The sequence below is a fragment of the Chelonia mydas genome, chromosome 2 (genome assembly GCF_015237465.2).
Source record: "Chelonia mydas isolate rCheMyd1 chromosome 2, rCheMyd1.pri.v2, whole genome shotgun sequence".
NCBI lineage: Eukaryota > Metazoa > Chordata > Testudines > Cheloniidae > Chelonia > Chelonia mydas.
Genome location: NC_057850.1, coordinates 119,090,148 through 119,116,930, shown reverse-complemented (window position 1 = coordinate 119,116,930; position 26,783 = coordinate 119,090,148). Strand labels below are relative to the sequence as shown.

At 40.9% G+C, this 26,783-nt stretch overlaps 1 protein-coding gene across 1 annotated transcript in view; it reads left to right on the top strand.

Moving 5' to 3' along the window:
- PHLPP1 (PH domain and leucine rich repeat protein phosphatase 1) overlaps positions 1 to 26,783 on the top strand; it is a 219,163-nt gene that overhangs the window by 181,139 nt on the left and 11,241 nt on the right. Inside the window, exons 11-14 of the mRNA XM_007058813.4 lie at positions 5,355 to 5,555; positions 6,783 to 6,945; positions 19,052 to 19,182; positions 25,629 to 25,733. Of these exons, the coding sequence (XP_007058875.3) occupies positions 5,355 to 5,555; positions 6,783 to 6,945; positions 19,052 to 19,182; positions 25,629 to 25,733 (600 nt within the window). The remainder of the gene's footprint in view (positions 1 to 5,354; positions 5,556 to 6,782; positions 6,946 to 19,051; positions 19,183 to 25,628; positions 25,734 to 26,783) is intronic.

Below are 26,783 nucleotides of genomic sequence, written 5' to 3'. Positions count from 1 at the left end.
GCAGTATGCCCTCCATATTCAGCACTATGTACATGCCAGGTTTGCTCGGCCAGTTTATTCCAATGAGTTGTTTGATATTATGGTTGGAATTTTGCAGCCACCAAACATGCAATTAACAAGTTAGGAAACATAACAATATGGCTACCACAGCAACTGTAACTTCTTGCAGTAAATTTAACAGCCTGTATAGTAAAGAAAAATATTGCCTATATGTTGTGTGCAAAAGGACAGATTTATAGTTGCTGATACAGGGTGACAACTTTGAACTTCCTGTCTTTTGTACATATAAAATCTCAACCATAACATTGCATGAACATAGAGCCTGTTCCTGCAAACATGTTCATAAGTGCACACAAGAATAGATTCATTTTGTTGGAAAAAAAAAAAAAATCTAAATAACGTCCCGCACCCTCCTCAAACAGGAATATACATTTCTACTCAAGATTTTTTTAAAAGAAAGAAAATATACTCAGTCAAGCCTGGAGAGCAGAAAAAAAAATAGAAGTTTTAGAAAGCTACTCACATCTCTGAAACGGGGGGTGGGGAGGTAAACCTTTTCTGAATTAGGTTTACCATCTGTTTGTGGCAAGATAGAGAAGCTGCAGGTTGAGATTGTACCATAACATGCACACCTTAAAATCAGCTGCAAAAACAGTAAGTACCATAAAAACATTTGACTGAAATAAAGAATCAGAAGAAAATTCAGAATTTAAAGTCAGATGTAAATGACAGATTCCAAATGTTCTCTTCCCTTGCCTGCTAACATCAACTTTAGGTCCACTCAAGGTTCTGTGTTTTCCCTCTGCTACCTAAACATCCCAATGCATTGTAAAGGAGATCTCCTTTAGATACTAGTGATGTCAAGTATTGTTCCAGGAGATACATGGGCCTTGTCTACTCTAGAATTTTTCTTAACACCTTCGCAGCTCCACTGTTGGTTGGATTATTTATGTAGAGCTATGGGTGTAAATTGTTACCATGTCATCCAACACAGTGGTTCTCAAACTAGGGGCCCCGCTTGTTCAGGGAAAGCCCCTGGTAGGCCGGGCGTCTGCAGGTTCGGCCGATCGCGGCTCCCGCTGTCCGCGGTTTGCCGCTCCAGACCAATGGGGGCTGCAGGAAGGGTGGCCAGCACATCCCTCGGCCCGTGCCGCTTCCCGCAGCCCCCATTGGCCTGGAGCGGTGAACTGCAGCCAGTGGGAGCCGTGATCGGCCGAACCTGCAGACGCGGCAGGTAAACAAACCGGGCTTTCCCTGAACAAGTGGCACCCCTAGTTTGAGAACCACTGATCTAACCCTAATCAGAAAAGGTATAGATGAGACAATGGTAAAAACGACACTTTGGCTGATCTACTAGTGCACACACCACTGCTGCAGCAGTGACAGTTGAGAAAAAGGCCAGTGTGGATTAGGCCTCAAACTTGGAGAGTGTGAACGTGGGTCTTGTCTGGAAAATGTCTTTTTACTTCATGTTTTTAAAAACATCAACTGAAAGAATTGTAGTTGAAAAAAATAAGTGACCCTTTATCAAGGGTATCAGCTTAATACGCTGTACAACTGAAGGTGACTTGTTTCAACCAGAGCTGAATGTTTATTACCCCAGAGGAAACTTAGCACTTTGTCAAAGCTACAGAATTCCTGTGTGTCTGCCAGTGACTTAAGTTTTCTTTTTTATCTCTGTAACTGTTGTTAATTCATATTTCCTCGCTATTGTATTCTGGTATGTCTGAGGGTTGTGCAATCAAGTTCTTATGTTGATGCTGTACTTCTTCATGTGCTTGTGGTGTGTGTGTGGGCAGAGTGAAGGAAAAGCAATTGAGTTTGGACTAGGCTTTCATGCTTGACATTCTGGTTCCATCTGATAGTGATATGAGTGGGATATCTGCAGGCACATGGAATGATTTTTGAATACAGGCACTGGAAAGATGGCAGTGCTTGTATCTAAGTAAATTCCCAGCACTGTGGCCTCAGAGGGCATTGATGGAACATGAAACAAATTTAACGTCGTAGCCGGCAGTGCCAAACCCACCTGGAGGTTTGAGGATGAATTATAATGATTCAGGCTATGTCTACACTGCCACTTACATCAGTAATAGCTTATGTTGCTCAGGGGTGTGAATAAGCCCCCCCACCGAGTGACATAAGTTACACCGACCTAAGCGCCAGAGTGAACAGTGCAATGTTGGTGGGGAGAGCTTCTCCTGTAGACATAGCTACCACCTCTCATTGGGGGTGGATTGATTAAGTTGATGGGAAAGCTCTTCCCTGTTGGTTTAGGGTGGCTACTCTAGAGAGCTTACAGTGACAGAGCTGCGAGCTCTCTTGTGTAGCCATAGCCTTGGGTAGGCCCAGTAAGTTAAATCGGCATGATGGAAATTTATCTGCGGATGCTCATCTACTTATTTTATATACAACTAGTTTAGAGTTAATGGTTTACGTTATTCCAAACCATCCATTCATTAAGCCCTCTGCTCTGAGAATATTGTCCTTTTATGTATGGGTATGTGGTTGAGAATTGCTGGCAGAGTATTCATTTTTATGAATCCTTCAGTGTCCCAAAAACCGGTATCAGTTTGGAATGACAGCTTCTAAAGAGGAATGTTAATGAGCAGTGATGATCTAAGTTATAGATGGGGGGAGGGGGAATGAAAAATGTAGGATCTGATATCCTAACCACAAACATGGAAACTGTAACTATATACACTCGGGTTTAAAAAAAACCAAACAAACCAAACCTGTTATATTAAGGAAAGGAAAGGTGGATAGAACAAATGAGTGTAGATTTGAGGATCCCAATCTTGAGCTGTAGGGAAGGACTGTGCCAGCATTCTGCTTGGCATAGAGGAGCCCAGGCTGTGGAATCCCTGGGCAGTGTAAATTTTAAAATGTCAGAATTTTCCATGGAACAGAAATTCCAGTTTTGACCAGCTCTATTGCCTTAGAATTGCTGCGTGCAAATAGTTTAGCCTCTCTGCTTTAGGGTTTCTGTATAGTTACTTTGTTTGGATTCATGCTGCAATAGACACACCTATGCAAAGCTCTAAGTGCCCCTGTTGCAAATCACAAGAAGTAAAGTAAAATAGCAGGTTATGCCTTTAAGCCAGCAGAACTTAGTCCCCAAGAAAGCACTACTCCTCTCCACAGCACAAGTCCAATCCCCATGAAACCCCACCCTCTCCTTCAGGCCCTGCAAATGTGTGTGCCTGACATTGTGTTTTGAAAGTCACCAGAACAGTTTTGGACCAGGTGGAGGGCTGAGTACTCAAGCTTGATCTCTTTGGAAGAGAGGTCTGGCAGTACAGCTTTCTTTTTCCACAAGAAAGCTGTACTGCCAGACCTCTCTTCCAAAGGGATCAAGCTTGAGCAGCTCTACTGATTGCAGCTGTAGTCGTGCAGCACAGGAAGTAGGTGGTTGCTCAGTGGTAAGGCCCTAAACCATTTTCAAAACCAACCATTCAGTAATGGTGGTTGCAGGAATGTTTTGTTCTTCGTAAATGTTGTTAAATCACTTAGAGCACCTTTAATTTGAGAATTTATTTGATCAGACCTTATAAAATATAGTGGACAAAAGAGAAGACTAAAATAATGCTATTGCCAATGTAAGTTATTACAGTAACTTCTCATATATTTTAGCATTAGGTGTGCATTCTTTTGATTTAGTAAAGTAATTTGTTTGGTTCAGTATGCTTATGCTTTGTAATCCATTTTTGAACAGACAATGTATTTTTGTTTGCTAAAGGATGAAGTTGAGAGTGGGGCCGGGGGAAAATTTTTAAAAAAAAAACAAAACAATAAAAAACCTTGCAATTGCAATCTTCTTCCATCAAGTCATACAGCTCCTGTGAATAACAAATGAAACTGTTGATCTAAGCTGCGTTTTTCTGCGTTAGTGGACTCCTCTGGAATCTGTGTAAACTAGTTAACCTAGTTTCAGTTCTTCAGAGCTCCTGGAGGTTTTTTGTTTTAATGGAAAGAATTTTTAATCCCTCAGCATTCTGTGTGAGTTTTTTGTAGTGTGTAAACCCTTATTTTTTGTGGAGAATGTTCAACAGGTTGCAGCTGTGACTTCTCTTGGAAATCAGTTTCATTCATTAATAAACCTCAATGTTTGGTGTGAATCCCCATGTAGTTGGATGACTAGAGGAAGATTTATCAGTATTTCATACCTTCCTCATGAAATAAATCAGGCAGTATTGCTTCTTCAGTCAGACACAAATACTTTATTTTTTAAATGTGTTCTGTTCCCTTGTTTTATGGGTACTGACCTGCTTTCTTGTCTACCAAATTAACCTGGCTGATCTTCTGTTTCTTGAAAATAACTTTGACTGTTGCAGCTGTCATTTTTCATTAGTTGATGAAAACCGTGCGGTTTGCTCTCAAGAGACTGGACACTGTGTATTTGCATGCACACTCCCCTCCCCCTCATTCTTCAGCAAAGTGTGTTCCTGAAGGCAGTCTCTTTGCAAAGGAAATAGTGGGATAAAAGTTCTTCCATTTCTCTTGTAAAATGTATGTGGCATTAAGATATTTTTCCAATAAGAATTATATCTATTTGCAAGATATCCCTGAGACTACTGTATGTATCAATCTAGCACTAACGTTATTTAAACAAATGAGAGTTCCTTGTCTACTGCTCTCTATAGGTAAAGCACAGACAGTGCAACCTTCTCCACACCAGTGTCAATTGTATTTCGTCCCAGGGCTGCAAAAGCTTCCTTGAGGGAGGGAGAAGGACTCAATTTTCCTGCTTATTCAGTGCTTGGCCTCTCATCTAGGACTGCAGAAATAATTAAGAAAGCCAACTACTTGGCTATGAGCATTGAGGGGAGAGGGGGCCTGATCTGGGGGTAAGATGTATCCCTCCATGAAAAACTAGGTACATAGGCAACCAAACAAATATATAATAGTAACCTCTTCTTGCCACTATTAGTATCTGTCAGATTTTAAACAATGATGTAGAAGTGAAAAGTTTCAACTCCTAAGCCACCCAGCCCTTACTGCCAGGTATATCTTTATTATTTACCTTGCATGTTTGTATAACCAACTTTTCCATCGTAAACAGATGATTCCATAATGCATGTCATAGTGTACATTAGATGGTCCAGTAAGTACTAGAAAATGCTTTTTTATCCATGCCACCTCCAAGTGAGCAAAGTCTCTCACTACTTTAAATTTCCATTTAAATTGTTTAGTTTTATACATGTAAAATCATTTAACTGTCTTCTGACTACTTCCAGCAATTTTCTGCTTCTGAATGTAACATTCTGTAAACCTCTGGTGGTGGTGGTGTTTATAAATGAAGACGGATGAACAATACAGTAACTCTTAACTACATATACAATCTTGTTTTGCAGCTTGAGAAACTTGAACGCTTCTGCCAACAAACTGGAAACACTTCCTCCGGCCACCCTTTCTGAAGAGACCAACAGCATCTTACAGGAACTTTATTTGACCAATAACAACCTCACAGATAAATGTGTGCCCTTGTTAACAGGCCATCCACACCTGAAGATCCTGCATATGGCTTACAATCGGTTACAGAGCTTTCCTGCGAGGTAAGTAACTTCTTAGTACTGCTTGTCTCTTTATTAGAAAGCAGTCTTAAGTGGAAAATGCAGAGTATATTTTCATACAAGGTTTTGTTCACAAATTGGAGTGTTGCATTTGTTTAACTGCATGTGCGCATTGCCTGTACAATGGTGGGTTTGTCCATTGCCACTTGAATGTGTATAACTACATGCTGTCATGTTGTAAGCAGGAACGAAGGCACTTTGTGTGTTGTTTTGTGCATTTATCTCTAGAGATTGTGTGCTTTTCTCAACTAAGGAAAATCAGTGCACTCTCCTGTCGCAGCCACATTATGGAAATCAGGAAGCTGTTTCCCACATAGTTAGCATAACTTGGTCGCTTTCCACACACATACCGAGGCCTTATCTACATGGCAGAATTGACCACAATAGTTATTCCAGAATAGCACATCATGTGGAGGCTTATTTCGGAATAAGAGTGCCTTTTTCCAGATTAGATTAATGCATTTTTGAAATGTATTAAGCTAAAACAGGAAAAAAACACTCTGATTGTGGAATTAGTGTCTGCATGGAGAGCTATACTGGATTATCAATTGCACTTTAATTCACACCCTACCTTGATCCAGAATGTCTCTTAAGTGTGAACAAGCCAAGTGTAAGGCTGGGGATGCCACCGATTCCAGAAGGTATATCATATCTGTCCTGATATGACATTTCACACAGCCAGGCTACTGACACTGGTGCCCCATCACACCCCTTCCTTCAAATTCTCTCCCTCCTCCCATTGGTACCTGGGCACTACATGCCACTCCTCCCTAGCACACTGCTTTCAGGGAGCAACACATGAGAGGGGAAGTGAGAATACATGTTGCTCTGCAGAGAGCAACAGAATGAGGGGAATTTAGCAAGTATTCTGCGAGAGGGAATTGAAGCAGGATGCCGGGGAAAGGTAAGGAAAGAGCATAGCGTAGGAAAAGAAAAAAACTAATTCTAAAAGAGAAACAAACAAAAAATAGAAATAAACACCAAAAATTTTTAAATTAATAAATTAACGACACAAACTAGAACAAGTGAGACCTTGTGATGTAACCTTGCTGACGTGACATGATAGGAGAGATGGCACACAGTGATCTCTTACAACAGTATGGGCCTACAATTAAAAAAAAAAAAAAAAAACACTGCTAAGCTTAAAATTAAAAAATAAGAATACATATAAAAAAAAAATTCCTTAATCTCCCTTCTTTCTTTTCATAGTAAAATGGCCAAGCTTGAGGAATTGGAAGAAATTGATATCAGTGGGAACAAATTGAAAGCCATTCCAACAACCATTATGAACTGTAGACGTATGCATACTGTGATTGCTCACTCCAACTGCATTGAAGTCTTCCCAGAAGTCATGCAACTTGTTGAAATAAAGGTATGGAATGGATGCATTATAAAAAAAAAATATATATATATGTTAAAAAAAAAAAAAGAAGTTTTGAAAGGGTTCTAGATGCTAGAAATAGCGTGAATAAAATGCCTCAAGAATGAGACCCCCCCCATCTACACAGTCCATCGTACAGTGTGTGTGTAACCAGGCTGAGTTGTGTCCTTATAAGTTTGTCACAGCACACATGTACTAGTCGTGTATGTGAATCCCAAATCCATCATGCTGAGTAACTCCTACAGAGTTTTTTACATTCTGTGGAAATATGGGTAACTGTTACTGCCTGGTAGGACACCGGGCCAGAGGACATGAGGAATTCACTTTGGAATGGGCTGCTCCACAGGGCAAGAAGAAAGGACCTGCTAACCAAGCACTTTCAGCGGATCCTATCTTCTCTGCAAAATAAGTATTAGCTGTCTTCCTGTAACCAGGCTGTATATGTGATGAGTCAATACTTGTAACCATGACAGCTAACCATGTATGAAAACGAACAATATTTAGAGCCAGCCATATCACTAACTGGTTTAAAAATACCTTTAAAAGCAATAGAGCAGGCAAGACCTAAGGGGTAGTGATAGTATTCCAGAAGAGGAAAGATCTGGCAAATTATTTTGCAATCAACAGTCTCAGTAATATTTCGCAAATTGCAGCTCAAAAGCACATAGCTCTTTAAAAATTTTGTGTTGCTTAAAAATAATACAAACCTGAGTTTTCCTTAAGAGATTCTATATTTGCAGGCATGCAACAACTGAATATGTTCAGGAAACAATTGCTTGCCTCATGTAAACTAAAATTTTGTCTTTTTTCCAGGCCATAACACAGAACTCTAACAGGGTCATATGCTAATTATCCAAGTAGAAAACATTTAAGGTATAACTAGGGCTGTCAATCGCTGTTAACTCAAGCGATTAACTCAAAACAAATTTAATCGTGATTATTTTTAATTGAATTATCACAGTTTTAATTGCACTGTTAGTTAATAATAGAATGCCAGTTGAAATTTATTATAAATACTTTTGCATATTTTTCTACATTTTCAAATATATTGATTTCAGTTACAACACAGAATACAAAGTGTACTGTGCTCACTTTATACTGTTTTGATTGCAAATATTTGCACTGTAAAAATAAAGTTTTTCAATTCACTCATACAAGTACTGTAGTGCAAGGTCTTTATCGTGAAAGTGCAAGCTCTTTATCATGAAAGTGCAACGTTCAAATATAGGGTTTTTGTTTGTTTGTTACGTAACTCAAAAACAAAACAATGTAAAACTTACAGCCTACAAGTCCACTCGGTTCTACTTTAGCCAATCGGTAAGACATACAATTTGTTTACAATTATGGGAGATAATGCTGCCTGCTGTTTTTTTACAAAGTCTCCTGAAAGTGAGAACAGGCATTCACATGGCACTTTTGTAGCCAGCATTGCAAGGTAAATAAGAAGTTTTACATCCGGGGTCTCAAACTCAATTTATCTTAAGAACAGTGCCAGTCCTCAAATCCTCCCAGCGGGCTCATAATGCCACCCGGAACCAGCTGCCCAAAACTCCGCCTCCCTCAAGATCCACCTCCAACCTGCCTAAGGCTCTGGGAGGGAGTTTGGGTGCGGGAGGAGGTCTGGGGTAGGGGAATGGGGTGCAGGATCTGGGAGGGGGTCAAGGGGTGCAGCGCTTAACTGGGGCTCCAAGGCGGGGTGGGCTGGGGGGCCTCCGTGTGCTGCTGCCCCCAGGCATCACCCCCGTAGCTTCCCATTGGCCGCAGGGGCGCTCGGAGCAGGGCGGGATGTGGAGGCACAGCCCTGCCCTGGGGCCACAGGGCCGGCAGACACATGGAGCGAGCAGGCAGAAGCCGCTCAGCTCCGCTGCGCTGCCGGTGGTGAGTGGGGCCTCGGGCCATTGTAAATCGCCCGGGGGATGTGGGGGGGGGGGGGAGGGGAAGTGCCCGGGGGCAGCAGGCAGGGCCAGGGGTGAGACCTGGCCCCGAAATTGCTGAAACCTTGCCAGCCACATTGGGGAGTTTCTTGGGCCACAGATGGCCGGGAGTTTGAGACCCCATTTTACATTATTTTATATTTGAGTGCAGTTATGTGTTTTTAATTTAAAAAAAAAAAAAATTCAATATAAGTTGCATTTTCACAATAGAGATTGCGCTACAGTACTTGTATTAGCTGAAATGAAAAATATGATTTCTTGTTTTTTACAGTGCAAATATTTGTAATAAAAATAATATAAAGTAAGCACTGTACACTTTGTATTCTGTGTTGTGATTGAAATCAATATATTTGGAAATGTAGAAAACATCCAAAAATATTTAAATAAACGGTATTCTATTAACAGTGCGATTAAAACTGCGATTAATTGTGATTAATTTTTTTAATCATTTGACAGCCCAATATAAAACACACGTGCCATCATAACACAGAGCAGGTTAACTGTATTTATCTTGAGACGTAAACAAGGTGGAGAGCAGGTTACTGTTTTTGGACCAAAATGCTTACTATACTACTCCAGCTGTTTGGGGGTTTTTTTTGGCTTGTGGAATAATATAGTTCTGAGAACAGTCTGTATTTTTCAATAAATCTGGTCACTTGAAACAGTTACTAAGCTGCTGCTTGAGCATGAGCACATCTAAGGATGAGATGCTTAGGCTGGTTTTAGCCAGGATATGTAAAACAAAGTTGTGGATTTGGGATACTCCTCCCTCTTTGGAACAATAGCCAGAGGAAATTGAACGCCATTTAAAATTAATTGATCTTTTAATTAAAGGAAGGGTTGGGGTGGAGAGGGGCAGACTTTCCGTGGGAAACATTTTTGACAAAACCTATACACTTGTGCTTTTTTTTCCTCAAAGAATAATGTAAACATGCTGATGGGAAGCAAATAGCTTTTCTTGTGTTTCCGCTCATAGTCGGCAAAAGCAGAAAGCCCTATGGAATAGTCAGTCTTCAGAATTCTTTTGAGGCATCCTCAGAGAAAACAGGTTAAGGATTTGTTTTTCGTTTTGTCAGGAGTTGCTTAGGTCTCATATTAAAATAGACAAGCAAGCCATTCTTATCTGAAAATTGTCCTCTCAGTTTCAGAAATGCTTTATTAGAATATACAGCAAAAGATAGGAGGAAATACTGCTCTTGGGCTTTTTCTTTAATGTACAGAAAATACCCAGTTGGTACTTAGCCTGTTTTACCAGGTGTAAAGAACTTGGTGGTCTCAGTGCCGTTCCAGTAAACAGGTGTTCACATAACTACTAACCTAGCTAACACTCTGAACAGAGAAGCTTTAGACTTGAAAAGTTTGGAGGCCAAAGTGCCCATAACAAATTTTCTGGACCTTAAAAGATGAACCTCAGTTCTCATGGGGAGGAACTATCTGTTTGGAGCTTGAACTGCTGCTGATTGCTTTATCTGTTCCTTGGCTGTATAGGAAATTCAATCTTCAGGACTGTCAATAATTCAGCGCCTCTGAAAAGTACCTAACTAAGTACCTAATTAAAGGTATGTCTTCACTACCAATATTAAAGCGCTGCCATGGTTGCAGCACCAATGCTGGGAGAGAGGTCTCCCAGCACTGTGAAAAAACCACCCCATGAGGGGAGCTCTCCCAGTGCTGGTGCACTGTCTACGCTTCCACTTTACAGCCCTGAAATGTGCGTCACTCAAGGAGGTGTTTTTTCACACCTCTGAGCGAGAAAGTTTCAGCACTGTAAAGTGGCAGTGTAGACCAGGCCAAAATTTATAACTTGTCTGAGGGCATGTGTCAAGGTTCCTCCCCCACTCTGAACTCTAGGGTACAGATGTGGGGACCTGCATGAAAAACCTCCTACGCTTATCTTTACCAGCTTAGGTCAAAACTTCCCCAAGGTACAAAATATTCCACCCTTTGTCCTTGGATTGGCCGCTACCACCACCAAACAAATACTGGTTACTGGGGAAGAGCTGTTTGGACACGTCTTTCCCCCCAAAATACTTCCCAAAACCTTGCACCCCACTTTCTGGACAAGGTTTGGTAAAAAGCCTCACCAATTTGCCTAGGTGACTACAGACCCAGACCCTTGGGAGGATTGTTCATTGTTCTTAGGATCCAACACTTTCACCCCCCCTTTCCTGGGAAATGTTGGATAAAAAGCCTCACCAATTTGCATAGGTGACCACAGACCCAAACCCTTGGATCTGAGAACAATGAAAAAGCATTCAGTTTTCTTACAAGAAGACTTTTAATAAAAATAGAAGTAATTAGAAATAAGAAGTCCCCCCTGTAAAATCAGGATGGTAGATACCTTACAGGGTAATTAGATTCAAAACATAGAGAACCCCTCTAGGCAAAACCTTAAGTTACAAAAAAGATACACAGACAGAAATAGTTATTCTATTCAGCACAATTCTTTTCTCAGCCATTTAAAGAAATCATAATCTAACACGTACCTAGCTAGATTACTTACTAAAAGTTCTAAGACTCCATTCCTGGTCTATCCCCGGCAAAGACAGAATATAGACAGACACACAGACCCTTTGTTTCTCTCCCTCCTCCCAGCTTTTGAAAGTATCTTGTCTCCTCATTGGTCATTTTGGTCAGGTGCCAGCGAGGTTACCTTTAGCTTCTTAACCCTTTACAGGTGAGAGGAGATTTCCTCTGGCCAGGAGGGATTTTAAAGGGGTTTACCCTTCCCTTTATATTTATGACAGCATGTTTCGTTTAATCTAATCCCTAAATCTTTATATAAAGTCTCATTGTATGAGAGGCACAGTGTGAGCGTCCATATACTAGGATGAATAGTGTGCATATATATATGTACCATGTTATATCAGTAATTGTTTAAGCTATAAGAATGAAATAATGGTGGTGGCATTAAAATAACTTTTAAATATATCACTATATATGGCCTGAGGTAAAAGTAATTGTATTTTGTTTTCATGTTTAATTCTTCATCTTCTTGGGATGGTTAGATACTGAATTTCAAATACTGTATCATGAAACATGGGTTTTGTGCTTTGTGATATACCAGTTGCAGAGGAAAGGTAATGTAGATAATGGAAACAATTTTCACTTATGCTTCAACTTCTGGAATTCTGAATTAAAAATATTCAATGGGGGCATTGAGAGCACAGCAGACACAGGCTCCCTGATCCAGGGCCTGGCCCCAAGTAGCCATTATAGGGAAAGTCTGGCTTTGGCCTTGTAGCCTTGGGCTGGAGGGAGCATTCTCAGCTGCTTTATAGGGATGGTTCATGTGCTGTCTGGTCAGCAACAGGAGCTTTGAGGGGATGGGACATGCTTAGTGAGGATGGAATCTCTGGAGATTTTAGAAGCTGAAATGAAAATTCTCTACTGAGTATGTGTGAACTACTTTTCAGAGGCTTATAAATTGGCCACAATTAGGTGAATTTTCACAAGGATGGCAAAAGACAGGTAGGTCCCTAACGCACAATTTAATTTGATTTAAAGGCCTATGTGGACAATCGTAAATTGATTTAAACCTAGTTTATCAATTTTTTTAAGCAAATCGTTTTAGAAAGTCGACACACAAGTTTGCATTGATTGAATTAAATCAATTTGAATGACACCTTTAGTTGAATTGGTTGTTGGATGTAGTGCACAGGAGCTGGGTGGTGGTGGTGGCCTGTGATATACACGCTGTAAGACTAGATGATCTAGCCTTAAGCTCTTACTCTGACAGTGCAAGTTTTGTGTGCAGACCAGCCCTCAGCAGGGTGTCACTTAGCTGATCAAGATCATTATCTCTAGCCCTCAAAGGGTGGAGAATTGCTAAGAGTTTGTCACCTTGAGGACACAGGAAAGTATGTATCTTGATTACCAGAGACTGAGTACAGTGCACTTCATAACACCACCCAAACAAAATGAGTTTTTTCAACTTTTGTTAATTTTTTTCTCCTTTAAATTATGGGAATAGGAGTCCTACATGTAGCTAGAGAATGGGTGCAGAATGATGTCTCCAGCAACACCAGTCATAGTGATCCCCAACTCTAGGATCTGTGTTGCCTGTATGTAACTAATGGGAATTTCCATGTGTTATAAATTTTCTAAAGCATAACACATCCCAGCAGAATTTTTTTTCCTATCTGCCTTGAATTTTGTAAGCTTGAAAAACAATCATTATAAAAAAGGAGTAATTTCCTAGCAACATGGCTCTGCTTTCTGGGTCAAACCAACTGGGATATATGTTATTGCATACTTAAGCAAATTTCTGCTGTACTGACTCACCCTTTTGACTGGGTCCAGGTTTACCCTGCTGGTTTCACAGTATATATATTCTAGGTTGAGAGTATCTAACTCTTCTGCTGTAATTACAGGGTCTCTCTCCAGAAATAACTGTTTTGGTTGAATCTCTTTATTATATGGTTGCTGTTGGAACACTTGATAATTGTGAAGTTTTCTCCTTGTCTCGCTCTCTTGGTCTTTATAGAGATATTCCAGAGCATTAGTGAAGATCTGTTACAAGTAGTACTTTTTTGAAGAAGAGAATCTTAACTTTTGATAGGTGTTCTCTGAGTTATTATAGCTCTCCCACACTAACACAGTCATCTTCAGCCACAATTAGGGATACTGTAATGTGCCCATGGGCTGCAGACAAGACGTGACTCTTAGCCCTGGTCTACACTAGGACTTTAGGTCGAATTTAGCAGCGTTAAATCGATGTAAACCTGCACCCGTCCAGACGATGAAGCCCTTTATTTCGACTTAAAGGGCTCTTAAAATCGATTTCCTTACTCCATCCCTGACAAGTGGATTAGCACTTAAATCGGCCTTGCCAGGTCGAATTTGGGGTACTGTGGACACAATTCGATGGTATTGGCCTCCGAGAGCTATCCCAGAGTGCTCCATTGTGAGTGCTCTGGACAGCACTCTCAACTCAGATGCACGATTGTTTGCCGTTGCTTTGACACAGGGAGGGGCGACTGACGACACGGCTTACAGGGTTGGCTTACAGGGAGTTAAAATCAACAAAGGGGGTGGCTTTACATCAAGGAGTATTTCAGGCAGGACTTCACGGAGGGTTCCAATAAGAAATGGTGCACCTAAGTTATTGTTCTTATTGGAACAAGGAGGTTAGTCTGGCCTCTGATTGATACATGGCTAGATTTACCTCGCTGCACCTTCTCTGTGAGTGACTGCAGTGAGACCTAGAGGAATGAGTCCCCTAGACAGGGGCGGGGGGGTTGGGGTTTGCAAATGAGTACAAAACAAATCTGGTCTATTTCTTGTTTTGATCCACTCCATCTATCTTTTACATCTTTGGCTGGCAGCAGACGGTGAAGAAGGACTGCATGCCATCCACATCTCATGGCTGCTCGGCAGAAGATGATGCAATAGGACTGCTAGCAATCCGTATCACCTGCCTGCTCACCATAAGATGGTTCAATAGGACTGACTGCAGGACTAAAGAGAATGACCTGGTCAAGTCACTCCAGATTTAGTCCCTGCGCCCATGTCTGCCCAGGCGCTCCTGATCGACCTCACACAGGCGACCAGGAGCACCTCGGACATGACGATGACGGCTACCAGTCCTGTTGCACCGTCTGCTGCCACAAGGCAATGGGTTGCTGCTGCTGTGTCGCAGTGCAGTACCGCGTCTGCCAGCACCCAGGAGACATACGGTGACAGTGAGCTGAGCGGGCTCCATGCTTGCCGTGGTATGGCGTCTGCACAGGTAACTCAGGAAAAAAGGCACAAAACGATTGTCTGCCCTTGCTTTCACGGAGGGAGGGAGGGAACGGGGGCCTGACGATATGTACCCAGAACCACCCGCGACAATGTTTTAGCCCCATCAGGCATTGGGATCTCAACCCAGAATTCCAATGTGCAGCGGAGACTGCGGGAACTGTGGGATAGCTACCCACAGTGCAACTCTCCGGAGGTCGACTCTAGCCTCGGAACTGTGGAAGCACTCTGCCGAGTTAATGCACTTAATGCACTTAAAGCATTTTCTGTGGGGACACACACACTCGAATATATAAAACCGATTTGTAAAAAACCGACTTCTATAAATTCGACCTAATTTCGTAGTGTAGACATACCCTTAGTAATAGCGCTGTCAGGACTGCTGGGTGACCAGCAGTGGCTGGAGGCACAGGCTGGAGCAGGAGCAATCTGTCAGAACTACCAGGTTCGTGGATGACTTGTGCTCTGAACACTCATCTCACAAACTTTGGAACAGAAATATTTAAGATTCATCCTTCTTTTGCCTCCCCTCCTTGCCCAAACTAAATTGGAGGGGAGGGAGGAGTCTGACTGATCGCGTGGAAATCTATATACATTTGAGTAATCTTGGTGCTGTACAGGCTGGGTTGGTACTATTTGCATTAAAATGACACATCAGGCAATCCAAATCTGTGATGTGATTGAAATTAGAAACTTGTTCTTTCCTGTTTGTGTATGGAGTAGAGTGAGAGCTAGATTTGACTGAAGACACACCCTGTTATCCTTTGGGATAAGGCTGCAGAGAATTTTTAAAATCATCCTAGCATGGCAACAAAAGTTATGCCTACTGGTGCCAAAGGACTAGAGTTGCTGCAACAAGGCATTGCTGTGTTTATAGGTGCTAGGAGTGTCAGAGAGCACTACAACGAGCTAAATCAAAGCTATGTCATAGCCTTCAGACAGATCTGTGACTTCATAGTTTTGTTTTGTTTTTCCATTAAATCTTGAAAGGAGCATTGAATAAAAGGGCAGTGTGTTGACATGGCCTTGAAAAGCCAGAGGGGTAATAAGTAGGGATTAGGGCTGTCAAGCAATTAAAAAAAATTAATCGCAATTAATCATGCTGTTAATAATAGAATACCATTTTTTAAAATATTTTTTGATGTTTTCTACATTTTCAAATATATACATTTCAATTACAACACAGAAAACAAATGTACGGTGCTCACTTTATATTTATTTTTGATTACAAATATTTGCACTGTAAAAAAACAAACAAATTTGTTTACATTTGCAGGAGATAATGCTGCCCGCTTCTTGTTTACAACGTCACCTGAAAGTGCAAACAAGCGTTCGCATTGCACTGTTCTGGCCGGTGCTGCAAGATACTTCGGTGCCAGATGCGCTAAAGATTCATATGTCCCTTCATGCTTCAACCACCATTCCAGAGGACATGCATCCATTCTAATGATGAGTTCTGCTTGATAACAATTCAAAACAGTGCAGACCAATGCATGTTCATTTTCATCAGCTAAGTCAGATGGACCAGCAGAAGGTTGATTTTCTTTTTTAGTGGTTCGGGTTCTGTAGTTTCCGAATCGGAGTGTTGCTCTTTTAAGACTTCTGAAAGCATGCTCCACACCTCGTCCCTCTCAAATTTTAGAAGGCACTTCAGATTCTTAAACTTCTGGGTCGAGGGCTGTATCTATCCTTAGAAATCTCACATTACCTTCTTTGCATTTTGTCAGATCTGCGGTGAAGGTGTTCTTAAAACGAACAATGTGCTGGGTCGTCATCCGAGACTGCTATAACATGAAATATATGGCAGAATGTGGGTAAAACAGAACAGGAGACATATAATTCTCCCCCAGTCACAAATTTAATTAACACATTATTTTTTTAACGAGCATCATCAGCATGGAAGCATGTCCTCTGGAATGGTGGCTGAAACATGAAGGGACATATGAATCTTAAGCGCATCTGGCACGTAAATATCTTGCGATACCAGCTACGACAGTGCCATGCAAATGCCTGTTCTTGGTTTCAGGTGACATTGTAATTAAGAAGCGAGCAGCATTATCTCCCATAAATGTAAACAAACTTGTTTGTCTTAGTGATTGGCTGAACAAGAAGTAGAACTGAGTGGACTCATAGGTTCTCAAGTTTTGCACTGTTTTGTTTTGAGTGCAGTTATGTAACACAGAATCTGCTTTTGCTAGTTGCACTTTCACAATAGAGATTGCACTACAGTACTTGTATGAGATGAATTGAAAAATACTATATCTTGTTGTTTTTACAGTGCAAATATTTGTAATAAAAATCATATTAAGTGAGAACTGTACACTTTGTATTCTGTGTTTGTAATTGAAGGGAATATATTTGAAAATATAGAAAAACATCCAAAAATATGTAATAAATTTTAATTAGGATTTGGTTGTTTAACAGTGCGATTAAAACTGCGATTAATCGCAATTAATTTTTTAAAGTTAATCACGTGAATTAATGGAAGTTATATGTTGCTGCTTAGTCATCTTTTAGCTAAAAGATGTGCATTTAGTTTTTTAATCATTTCTCAAGTCAACCGCTTCAGACCACTCACTATTCTTGTTGCTCTGTTTTGACACACCGCTAAATGGAGGTTCCTAGAACAGGGTACAAATATTAGTGCTTTCTCACAAAGACCATGCTGTTCCTCCTGGATCCGTGTTGATAAGCTTCTGGGTATTCTGCTCAAACTGCATTCAGGGGTTTTGCCAAATATTATACTGGCCTATATAATTTGCTGTCTACTTCCTAGCTTCCAAACATTCCCCTCCCATTGGGCGTTATTTTTCAGAAATGTATGACTTTTATTTTTCCTGAGCAAATTTGCTTGATTTTTGCCTGCTTTATTTTTGTCTCCCCCCCCCAATCTTTATTGGTGCACACCGCCCCCCCACCCCCGCACCTTCCCAATATAGCACCAGCTACAAATTTAATATTTGTCTTCAAGATATTTAACAGTGTGAATTAAAACTAGGTTTAATACTGATTGCTAATATTGATTCCCCTCCTCCCAGCACAATACTTTGCCATTTATAAAACTTTATTTTAATATCTTTCAGCCAGTTTTCAAACCTTGTCAGTGCTCATATCCAAGACAGTTTGAATTGACTCCCAAGTAAGATTTTTTTTTTTATGCCCCACTGAAGTTCAGATCTGTTGCATCTATTGTTTCCTTTATCTAGGATTGCCAGGCGTCCAGTTTTCAACCGGAATGCCTGGTGGAAAAGGGACCCTGGCGGATGGCTTCAGTAGCACCGCTGACTGGGCTGTTAAAAGTCTGGTTGGCTGCCCACAGCAGGGCAGGCAGGGGGCCTGCCTGGCTCTGCGCGGCTCCTAGGAAACTGCCAGCATCTCTCTCCAGCTCCTAGGCAGAGGCGTGGCCAGGTTGCTCCGCAAGCTGCTCCTGCCTGCAAGCACTGCCTCTGCAGCTCCCATTGGCTGACCAGTGGGAGCTTTGGAGCTGGCGCTTGGGGTGAGGACAGTACATGGCGGAGCCAGGGCCAGGCGGCTCCTAGGAGCCAGAGGGAGATGTTGCTGCTTCCAGGAGCCGTCTGAGGTAAGTGCCACCCAGAGTCCGTGCCCCTGTCCTGAGCCCCCTCCCCACTCAAACCCCCTCCTGAACCCCAATCCCCTGCCCAAGCCCTGAGCCCCCTCCTGCACCCCAGACACTTCGTCACCAGCGAAAGCCCACACCCCAACCCCCTGCCCCAGCGTGGAGCCCCCTCCTGCACCCTGAACCCCTCATTTCTGGCCCATATGCCCTCCCACACCCCAACTTAATTTAATTTAATTCCAGTTTTTATTCAAGTAGCGCTCAACACAATTCACAAGTAAATAAAACAGTAATTTAGTTAAAATGAAATGCATCATTCATCATTTTCTAACCCACGCAAAAATTAAGAAACCTGTATGTTATGCTATGTAAATGCTGAAGTATATGTGTATGGATATAGTGTATCTTCCTGATCAGCAAAACGAACCAAATTTAGTGGAAAGGGTATACTTTGTTGAAAATCAACAAATTTTAATGGTTACAAACCAGTGAGAATAAACTTTTCTTTATGAAAATAAATAAAAAGTACAAATGCAAAACAAACTTAAAATGTATTTAAATTATGGTTTCCTGGTTGCTAATTTAAATCAATCCACCTATGCTGATACAGACATTAAGACTAACAAGAAATGGGAGGGGCTCAAACAAATTTTCAGGTGTCGTCTGATGTCTTTCAAGATTACAGAAGAATTTTCTGACTGCATTTAGTAAGACGGAGTTTTATGTAAATGGATGATGCAGATTTTGGGTTGTCATGTGTAAGGCATGTATACTTTTAATTTAGGCAGAAAGTTACAGGTCCCTCTCCAAGTTCTCTTTTCTCTTTTTCGACTTCTTTCTGCAGTGTGTGGATCTGAGCTGCAATGAACTGAGTGAAATCACATTACCTGAAAACCTGCCTCCAAAACTACAGGAACTAGACCTGACTGGAAACCCCAGACTAGTCCTGGATCACAAAACCCTAGAGTTGCTGAAGTAAGTAAAATGTCTTTTTAATAATGCAGGAGGCAGAATGACTACAAAGGCATGTGGGACAAGAACCCAGTTCACAAGTGTGAGACATACATATCTCTTCAAGGAGGGGCAAAAAGTCAACACATGTGTAGGTAATTCAAAAATTAAAGCTTCTCTAAACAGAATTATTTTACTGGCACACAAATACAATTGCTGTCAATTACCATTCCTAATCAAAACCAGCTGTAACTACAATTGGGCTGATTTGACCTAATTTTTCACACTATACATTAGTTTATTCCACTACTGAGATGCCTATGGCTTGAAACTATTGGTTTCCTCCCTTGTCCTCTCACTGTCACTTGTCACAATCCTGTACTTCTTTCCACATGACTCTGCTTTGTATGACTTTCCTGTGGTACTTACCCTCTCCAGACTTGTGGCTTTTAAAGACCCACTTCTGCTAAACTGCCTGCAGTGAAGCTTAGTTATCTTGTTTGGGGGTTTTCTGTCCTTTGATTGTGAGCTCTTTGGAACAGGGATCATCCCTTATTGAAGGTCTGGAAAGCACCTAGCACATTACAGGTGTCACCATAAATAATTGGGTTGGCGCGTAGAGAAGCAGTTTATTCTGAGCCTCTATAGATTCCTTCCACAGAGTGTTCTGGGTTTTTCCCTCACGGTGTCTGTGTTCTAGTGCTTCTGCCTTCAAGTCTCTCATATTCTTTAACATTCAGCAGCCCAGAGCTATCTACACCAACTCTGAGGCTCTTTGCCTGTCTGATCCTTCCAGCCTGTTAGCTACTTAGACCAAATAGGTTCTGGGAACAGTTTAGATTTTTTTAAAAGCTTAAGCAACTGTTTATATAACTCTAAACAATTTTCAGACAAACAGTGCAGTATTAAATTTCACCTGTCACAAGTGATGCTTGTTCACACTAAATTCGTTAGCTTTTCAGAATTAAATCTTGGTATCTTATTGTGTTAAATAATTTTTCTCTGTTTAGTTTAAGACCAGTAACCTAGGTTAAATGGGAATTTAAGGCAAGTGTTTGATAGTTGAAAATAAATGTCAGTATTGTATACGGCGAACAAGGCAAGTGAACAGGAAAAATTATCCTTCCTCTGTTTTAGGAGTAACCTTAACACAACAGCAGTGCAGAAATATGTCTCTGTTCTGCAGATGACTTCTGAAGATGGTAATTGAATTATGCTTAATTCTTTTACAATGGCAAATCTTCCTAATCCATATGTGGATGACAAATGCAGTATGTGCAATAGAGAACTACCATATAGATTGCATGGTGATTTTTAGTCCTAAAAGTGCTACACCTAATCATGTAGAAATGCAATTTTTGCGCTTTTATGGAAGCTACTCTGCCAACAATGTGAGGTAGCAGTTACCCCCATTTTACAGATGGGTAACCTGAGGTAGACAGTTTATGGCTTACCCAAGGTCAGTAGTCTTTAGCAAAACCAAGAATCGAACCCAAGTATCCTGACTCAGTCCTCTACTGTAATTACCAGATAGTCTCACTCTTAAATGCAAGGTACGTTGTTCACTATGGGAAGATTTATCAGCCAATATATTTTCACCAGTGACCCTTCATGTTAAATTTATTTATCTTCACTAAACCTTTAGGATATTAAAACTGAAGGAATTCTTAATCTAAGTTTCTTTTCGCTGTTTAACTAGTTTGTTCAGTTTCTGCTTCTCAGTTTGGACAATGAAAATAGACTAGAGAGTTTTACTACGGTCCTTATTAATTTCTTGTCACTTTCAGGTTACCACAGTGCTGCAATTTTTAAGTTGGGAGCAATGCAAAAGAAATGTGTCTTAATTTACAAACTCTTTGCACTGGTGTATTAGTTTTTAAACTTCATGGAAACTTGTTTTTGGCCTTAAGATTATTAAAGGAGCCAAATGTTGGGTTGCATTTGACTGTTGCTGTCCTCCTAACAATGCATCACAAGACCCAGATCTCTCCATGAGAGTTCTTAAATTATCCTGTGTTGATGACGTGTGTACACTCACACACACACACGAGAGAGAGAGAGAGAGAGAATCTCACAGCAAATAAGTTAATAACTTAGTGCAAGTTGATAAATTAATTGGTTAATAACATAGTAAAAGCATCCTGATTGGTTAATATCTTACATTACTTAATAATCAGTGTTTTAATATCACGTGTTGCAAAGAGCTGCAAGAGGCACATTAAAGAGCCACTTGTGGCTTGTGAGCATCAGTCTGAGTAGCACTGGTCTAATAGATGGTTTGCTGGCAGGAAGGACCATTCTTTGCCTTATGTCCAATTATTGAAGATGCAAAGGAGTCACTGCTGGTTTTTCCCAGTTGCCCGTCAGAGCTGCAGTGGAGATGTGCGAAATTCAAACAGCTTAATGGGACTAAATCGGGGGGCCCAGATAATCTTCATCCAAGAATGTTAAAGGAATTGGCACATGAAATTGCAAGCCCATTAGCAAGAATTTTTTAATGAATCTGTAAATTCAGGGATTGTACCGTATGATTGGAGAATTGCTAACATAGTTCCTATTTTTAAGAAAGGGGAAAAAAACGTGATCCGAGTAACTACAGGCCAGTTAGTTTGACATCTGTACTATGCAAGGTCTTGGAAAAAATTTTGAAGGAGAAGGTAGTTAAGGACATTGAGGTCAATGGTAAATGGGACAAAATACAACATGGTTTTACAAAAGGTAGATTGTGCCAAACCAACCTGATCATCTTCTTTGAGAAAGTAACAGATTTTTTAGCCAAAGGAAACGCAGTGGATCTAATTGACCTAGATTTCAGTAAGGCATTTGATACCGTGCCACACGGGGAATTATTAGTTAAACTGGAAAAGATGGGGATCAATATGAAAATTGAAAGGTAGATAAGGAATTGGTTAAAGGCGAGACTACAGCGGGTCCTACTGAAAGGTGAACTGTCAAGCTGGAGGGAGGTTACCAGTGGAGTTCCTCAAGGATCAGTTTTGGGACCAATCTTATTTAATCTTTTTATTACTGACCTTGGCACAAAAAGTGGGAGTGTGCTAATAAAGTCTGCGGATGATACAAAGCTGGGAGGTATTGCCAATTTAGAGAAGGACCGGGATATCATACAGGAGGATCTGGATGACCTTGTGAACTGGAGTAATAGTAATAGGATGAAATTTAATAGTGAGAAGTGTAAGGTTATGCATTTAGGGATTAATAACAAGAATTTTAGTTATAAGCTGGGGACGCATCAATTAGAAGTAACGGAGGAGGAGAAGGACCTTGGAGTATTGGTTGATCATAGGATGACTATGAGCCGCCAATGTGATGTGGCCGTGAAAAAAGCTAATGCGGTCTTGGGATGCATCAGGAGAGGTATTTCCAGTAGAGATAAGGAGGTTTTGGTACCGTTATACAAGGCACTGGTGAGACCTCACCTGGAATACTGTGTGCAGTTCTGGTCTCCCATGTTTAAGAAGGATGAATTCAAACTGGAACAGGTACAGAGAAGGGCTACTAGGATGATCCGAGGAATGGAAAACCTGTCTTATGAAAGGAGACTCAAGGAGCTTGGCTTGTTTAGCCTAACTAAAAGAAGGTTGAGGGGAGATATGATTGCTCTCTATAAATATATCAGAGGGATAAATACCGGAGAGGGAGAGGAATTATTTAAGCTCAGTTCCAATGTGGACACAAGAACAAATGGATATAAACTGGCCAATGGGAAGTTTAGACTTGAAATTAGACGAAGGTTTCTAACCATCAGAGGAGTGAACTTTTGGAATAGCCTTCCAAGGGAAGCAGTGGGGGCGAAAGATCTATCTGGCTTTAAGATTAAACTCGATAAGTTTATGGAGGAGATGGTATGATGGGATAACATGGTTTTGGTAATTAATTGATCTTTAAATATTCATGGTATATAGGCCTAATGGCCTGTGATGGGATGTTACATGGGGTGGGATCTGAGTTACCCAGGAAATAATTTTCTGTAGTATCTGGCTGGTGAATCTTGCCCATATGCTCAGGGTTTAGGTGATTGCCATATTTGGGATCGGGAAGGAATTTTCCTCCAGGGCAGGTTGGAAGAGGCCCTGGAGGTTTTTCGCCTTCCTCTGTAGCATGGGGCACGGGTCACTTGCTGGAGGATTCTCTGCTCCTTTAAGTCTTTAAACCACGATTTGAGGACTTCAATAGCTCAGACATAGGTGAGAGGTTTTTTGCAGGAGTGGGTGGGTGAGATTCTGTGGCCTGCGTTGTGCAGGAGGTCGGACTAGATGATCATAATGGTCCCTTCTGACCTTAATATCTATGAATCACATTGCTTAAAGAAAGTCTATTGTAGATCTAGGTGCTGATGGCACTGACTGGACTAGAATTCTGTTGTGAGCAGATCACAACCCATAAAAGTGCCACTAAACACACTAGGAAGTAACTCTCTGGAAGGGGAATGGTAAAAGGGTAGGGGGGAGGATCCAAAAAAGGCCAGTTTAAGATCCAGGGTGGGAAGTAATGCCATTTTGGAGTGTTCAGGAGTTAGAAAAACAAAACTGCTACAGGCCTAGATCTGGTATAATCTTTTCCTAGTATGGGAAGATGGTCAAAGGTAAAATGGATAATAAATAGGGCATGGAAATGCAGACTTCCCCCATCTTAAGTAACTCTCCATATTTAAGTTTTGCATAAAAACTGAGTTTCTGAATTCAAGCCTAGTCATGATGGTCTGTCTTAGCTTTATTTTCTGGGAGTATTTATGCACTAGAAGATAATCCTAATTGCTTTTTAATAGAGGCTTACTGTATTGCAAAAATAGGGTTTTTTTTATAATGTCCAGGAAATATGCAAATAGTTCTAAAGAAGTGATCCTCTTCTTCTATGAAACTTTGAGACTGGGAGTTGGAATTTCTCTGGTTCTGAATGCTACTGCTAAATGCCACAAGAGTCCTTGGTCTGTCAGTGCCAAAGGGGTGAGAGGGTGGCAAATTCAGTTCTCAGAAATCCATTTGGATCCAAGTTCCCACTTCCTGGAAAACAAGTGCAGTGTACATGAGCCACTTCAGTATCTGCTGTAAATTGCATTTGGGTATAGGTTATACACAACTGCAAGTAGCATTACTTGGAACAGGTCTGTTTTTTGTTTCTTGATTAGTGACCGTTCTTACAAGGTATATTAGAAGTATATTAAGTTTTCCTTCTGTTTGACACTTAGAAGGGTATGGAATCCAGAGACTAATACATAAACATCAGTAGTTTGAGCATTACGTGGGGAGTTTTTGTTTGTTTTTTTAATGTGCTCTGGCAAGTGCATGTCCTACTTATTTATTTGTGTAGGAAAAGACTGATCCAGATACAGCAGCCCTAATTTAAGTTGTTTGAGGAAGAGTTCCAAGGCCATGCAGATTGTGCACGCACAGTTTCTTAGCATATCACAGTTTTAACAGGCAGTGAGAGCTTGGGTAGGGAGAAATGCACTTTTAAATAGAGTGAATAGTTAAACCTTTTATGTTTGTCCTTTTGTAATGCATTTGTTTCACTGAAAGGCTCTGGTGCCTTTGAAGATGTTGCATTGTGTGGAGAACTTGCTTAACTGCCAATGGAGCAGAACAACAGTGGGTCAGGTTTTTTCCTTCACATACAGTAGCAGTATAAAAAGATGGGTATGAACAGATGGGGCTGGCCCCTTTTAAAAGCTGTATTGTGCTGCATACCATTTTCAGATGTTTGAAATTGAGACCAGAGTTTACACTGATAATTAATTGGAGGGAGGAAGGATCCAATACCCTAAGTCAGAGCTACCACTCCAGAGTCAGGGGGTAAGAGAATGGCAATTCTTACAGCTAGAGCACAGACCTGAAGGCACCTAGAGGGGAGAGCATCCTCATATTAGCTTTTAGGCATTTTCATAAGAGGTTTTAGAACATTTCTCTATCAGCTTTTGACTCAGGGGTGGGAGGAAAAGCTGGATATGGTGGTGATATGGGAGCTTTCATTTTAATATAGTAAAAATAGAATGCAGAAAGGTCTCATTCTGGAAATGGGTAAAAGAAATGCACAAGTTAGATAGGATTTTCCCCCCCCCCGCCGCCTCTCCATATCTTCTCAGGCCAGTGGCAAATTCTGCTTGTGTTTTCTGCACAGCCAAGGTTAAGGTTCAAATAGCTGAGAAAAGAAAAGACAAAGTTAAGGCAAACAAGAATGAAATAGACGTGCATAGGACTGCTTATTGTTTGTGTTTTTCTTGTGTGTATTCTGATGGATAACATTCTACACACTCTATTAAGTGTTTCCCTTTACACAGACACCTCATTTTCTTAAATGTAGTCGTCTTAGCGTATGCGCAACGTGCCTCAAGTGGCAGGTGACTAGGATAAGTGGGACAATAAAAGCTTCCTTACAATTTTAAGATAGCAGTGACTTTAAGCTAAATATCTGTAGTATTCATTGGGCTTTTTTCTTGTCCCTTCTCACTGCAGTAACATTCGTTGTTTCAAGATTGACCAGCCCTCAGCTGGTGACGCTTCAGGAGCCCCAGCAGTGTGGAGTCATGGTTATACCGAAGCTTCGGGAGTTAAGAACAAGTAAGTCTGGCTTGGTATCAGCACAGAGGTGCTCTGCTGCTGGAACACTTCTGTATTTTAAAAAAACAAACAAAAAAAAAAAAACCCTACAAAGAAACTCTTTTCTTATGAGAAAGTTAGTTGGGGACATTTGTCTCACAAAAGCAGAGGCCATGGCATGACTTATATCTGTAAACTAGGCCCCTGCTTGGCTCTCATATTTCTTCTTTGTTAAAGGAGTTGCTAAGATACAAGTGTAACTGATGCATTTTGTCTATGTAAGACTCCAGTATTTGCAAAAGACCCAAGTGCTTAAATGCATCTCTGCTCTTTGAAAAGCCTCTTTATCTTTTGCTTAAGCATGTGTCCCAAGCAAATCAGGGATGCTGCTGGAAGAGGAGTGTCTTAAACTGTGCATATTCCTACACTACTGACTGGTCCTTTTTTTTAATGGCTAAAGCAGCCCTTGACAAATAACATCTCAGGGGCCTGGCATGTTAACTGCTTGTATGCTGCTGGTTATATGATGCCATCTCACATTAATGGTCCGTGAATAACTTCTAAAAATCTTTTTGCACTTCCAGTTAAGGTTTTCAAACACTTGAGTCAAGTGCCAGCAAGCTTATACTCAGCATTTTATTAAATGTATCAACAAACTAAAATGATTATCACATAGAGTAACAATGACAATTTTAAGGGGCCAGAGGAGTGAAGGCAATTTAAACTATGGTGTTCTTTCCATGCGCCTCCACCCATTTACACAGTGCAGCATGTGAAATATGTATTGAAAAGAAAAAAGAACGGTTAGGTGTACCAGATTAGTTTGAGTTGATCAGCTCACCAGGGCTTCGCTGTGGTAGTGGTGCAGGAAAGAGTAGGAGTTGCTCAAAAAGTGGATTGCTGACCTCTGTATATGTTCTTGTTTTTAACACCATTTAGAAGCTAGAGTCAGAGATCATAAAACAATTCATGGGATTGTTCATACCAGGTCCTGAGGGGTCAGAAGGCTTCCTCCTTAGCTCCCATAGCTTAGTGGAAATGGTACTTAGTGTAAACCTACTTTTCTTTATG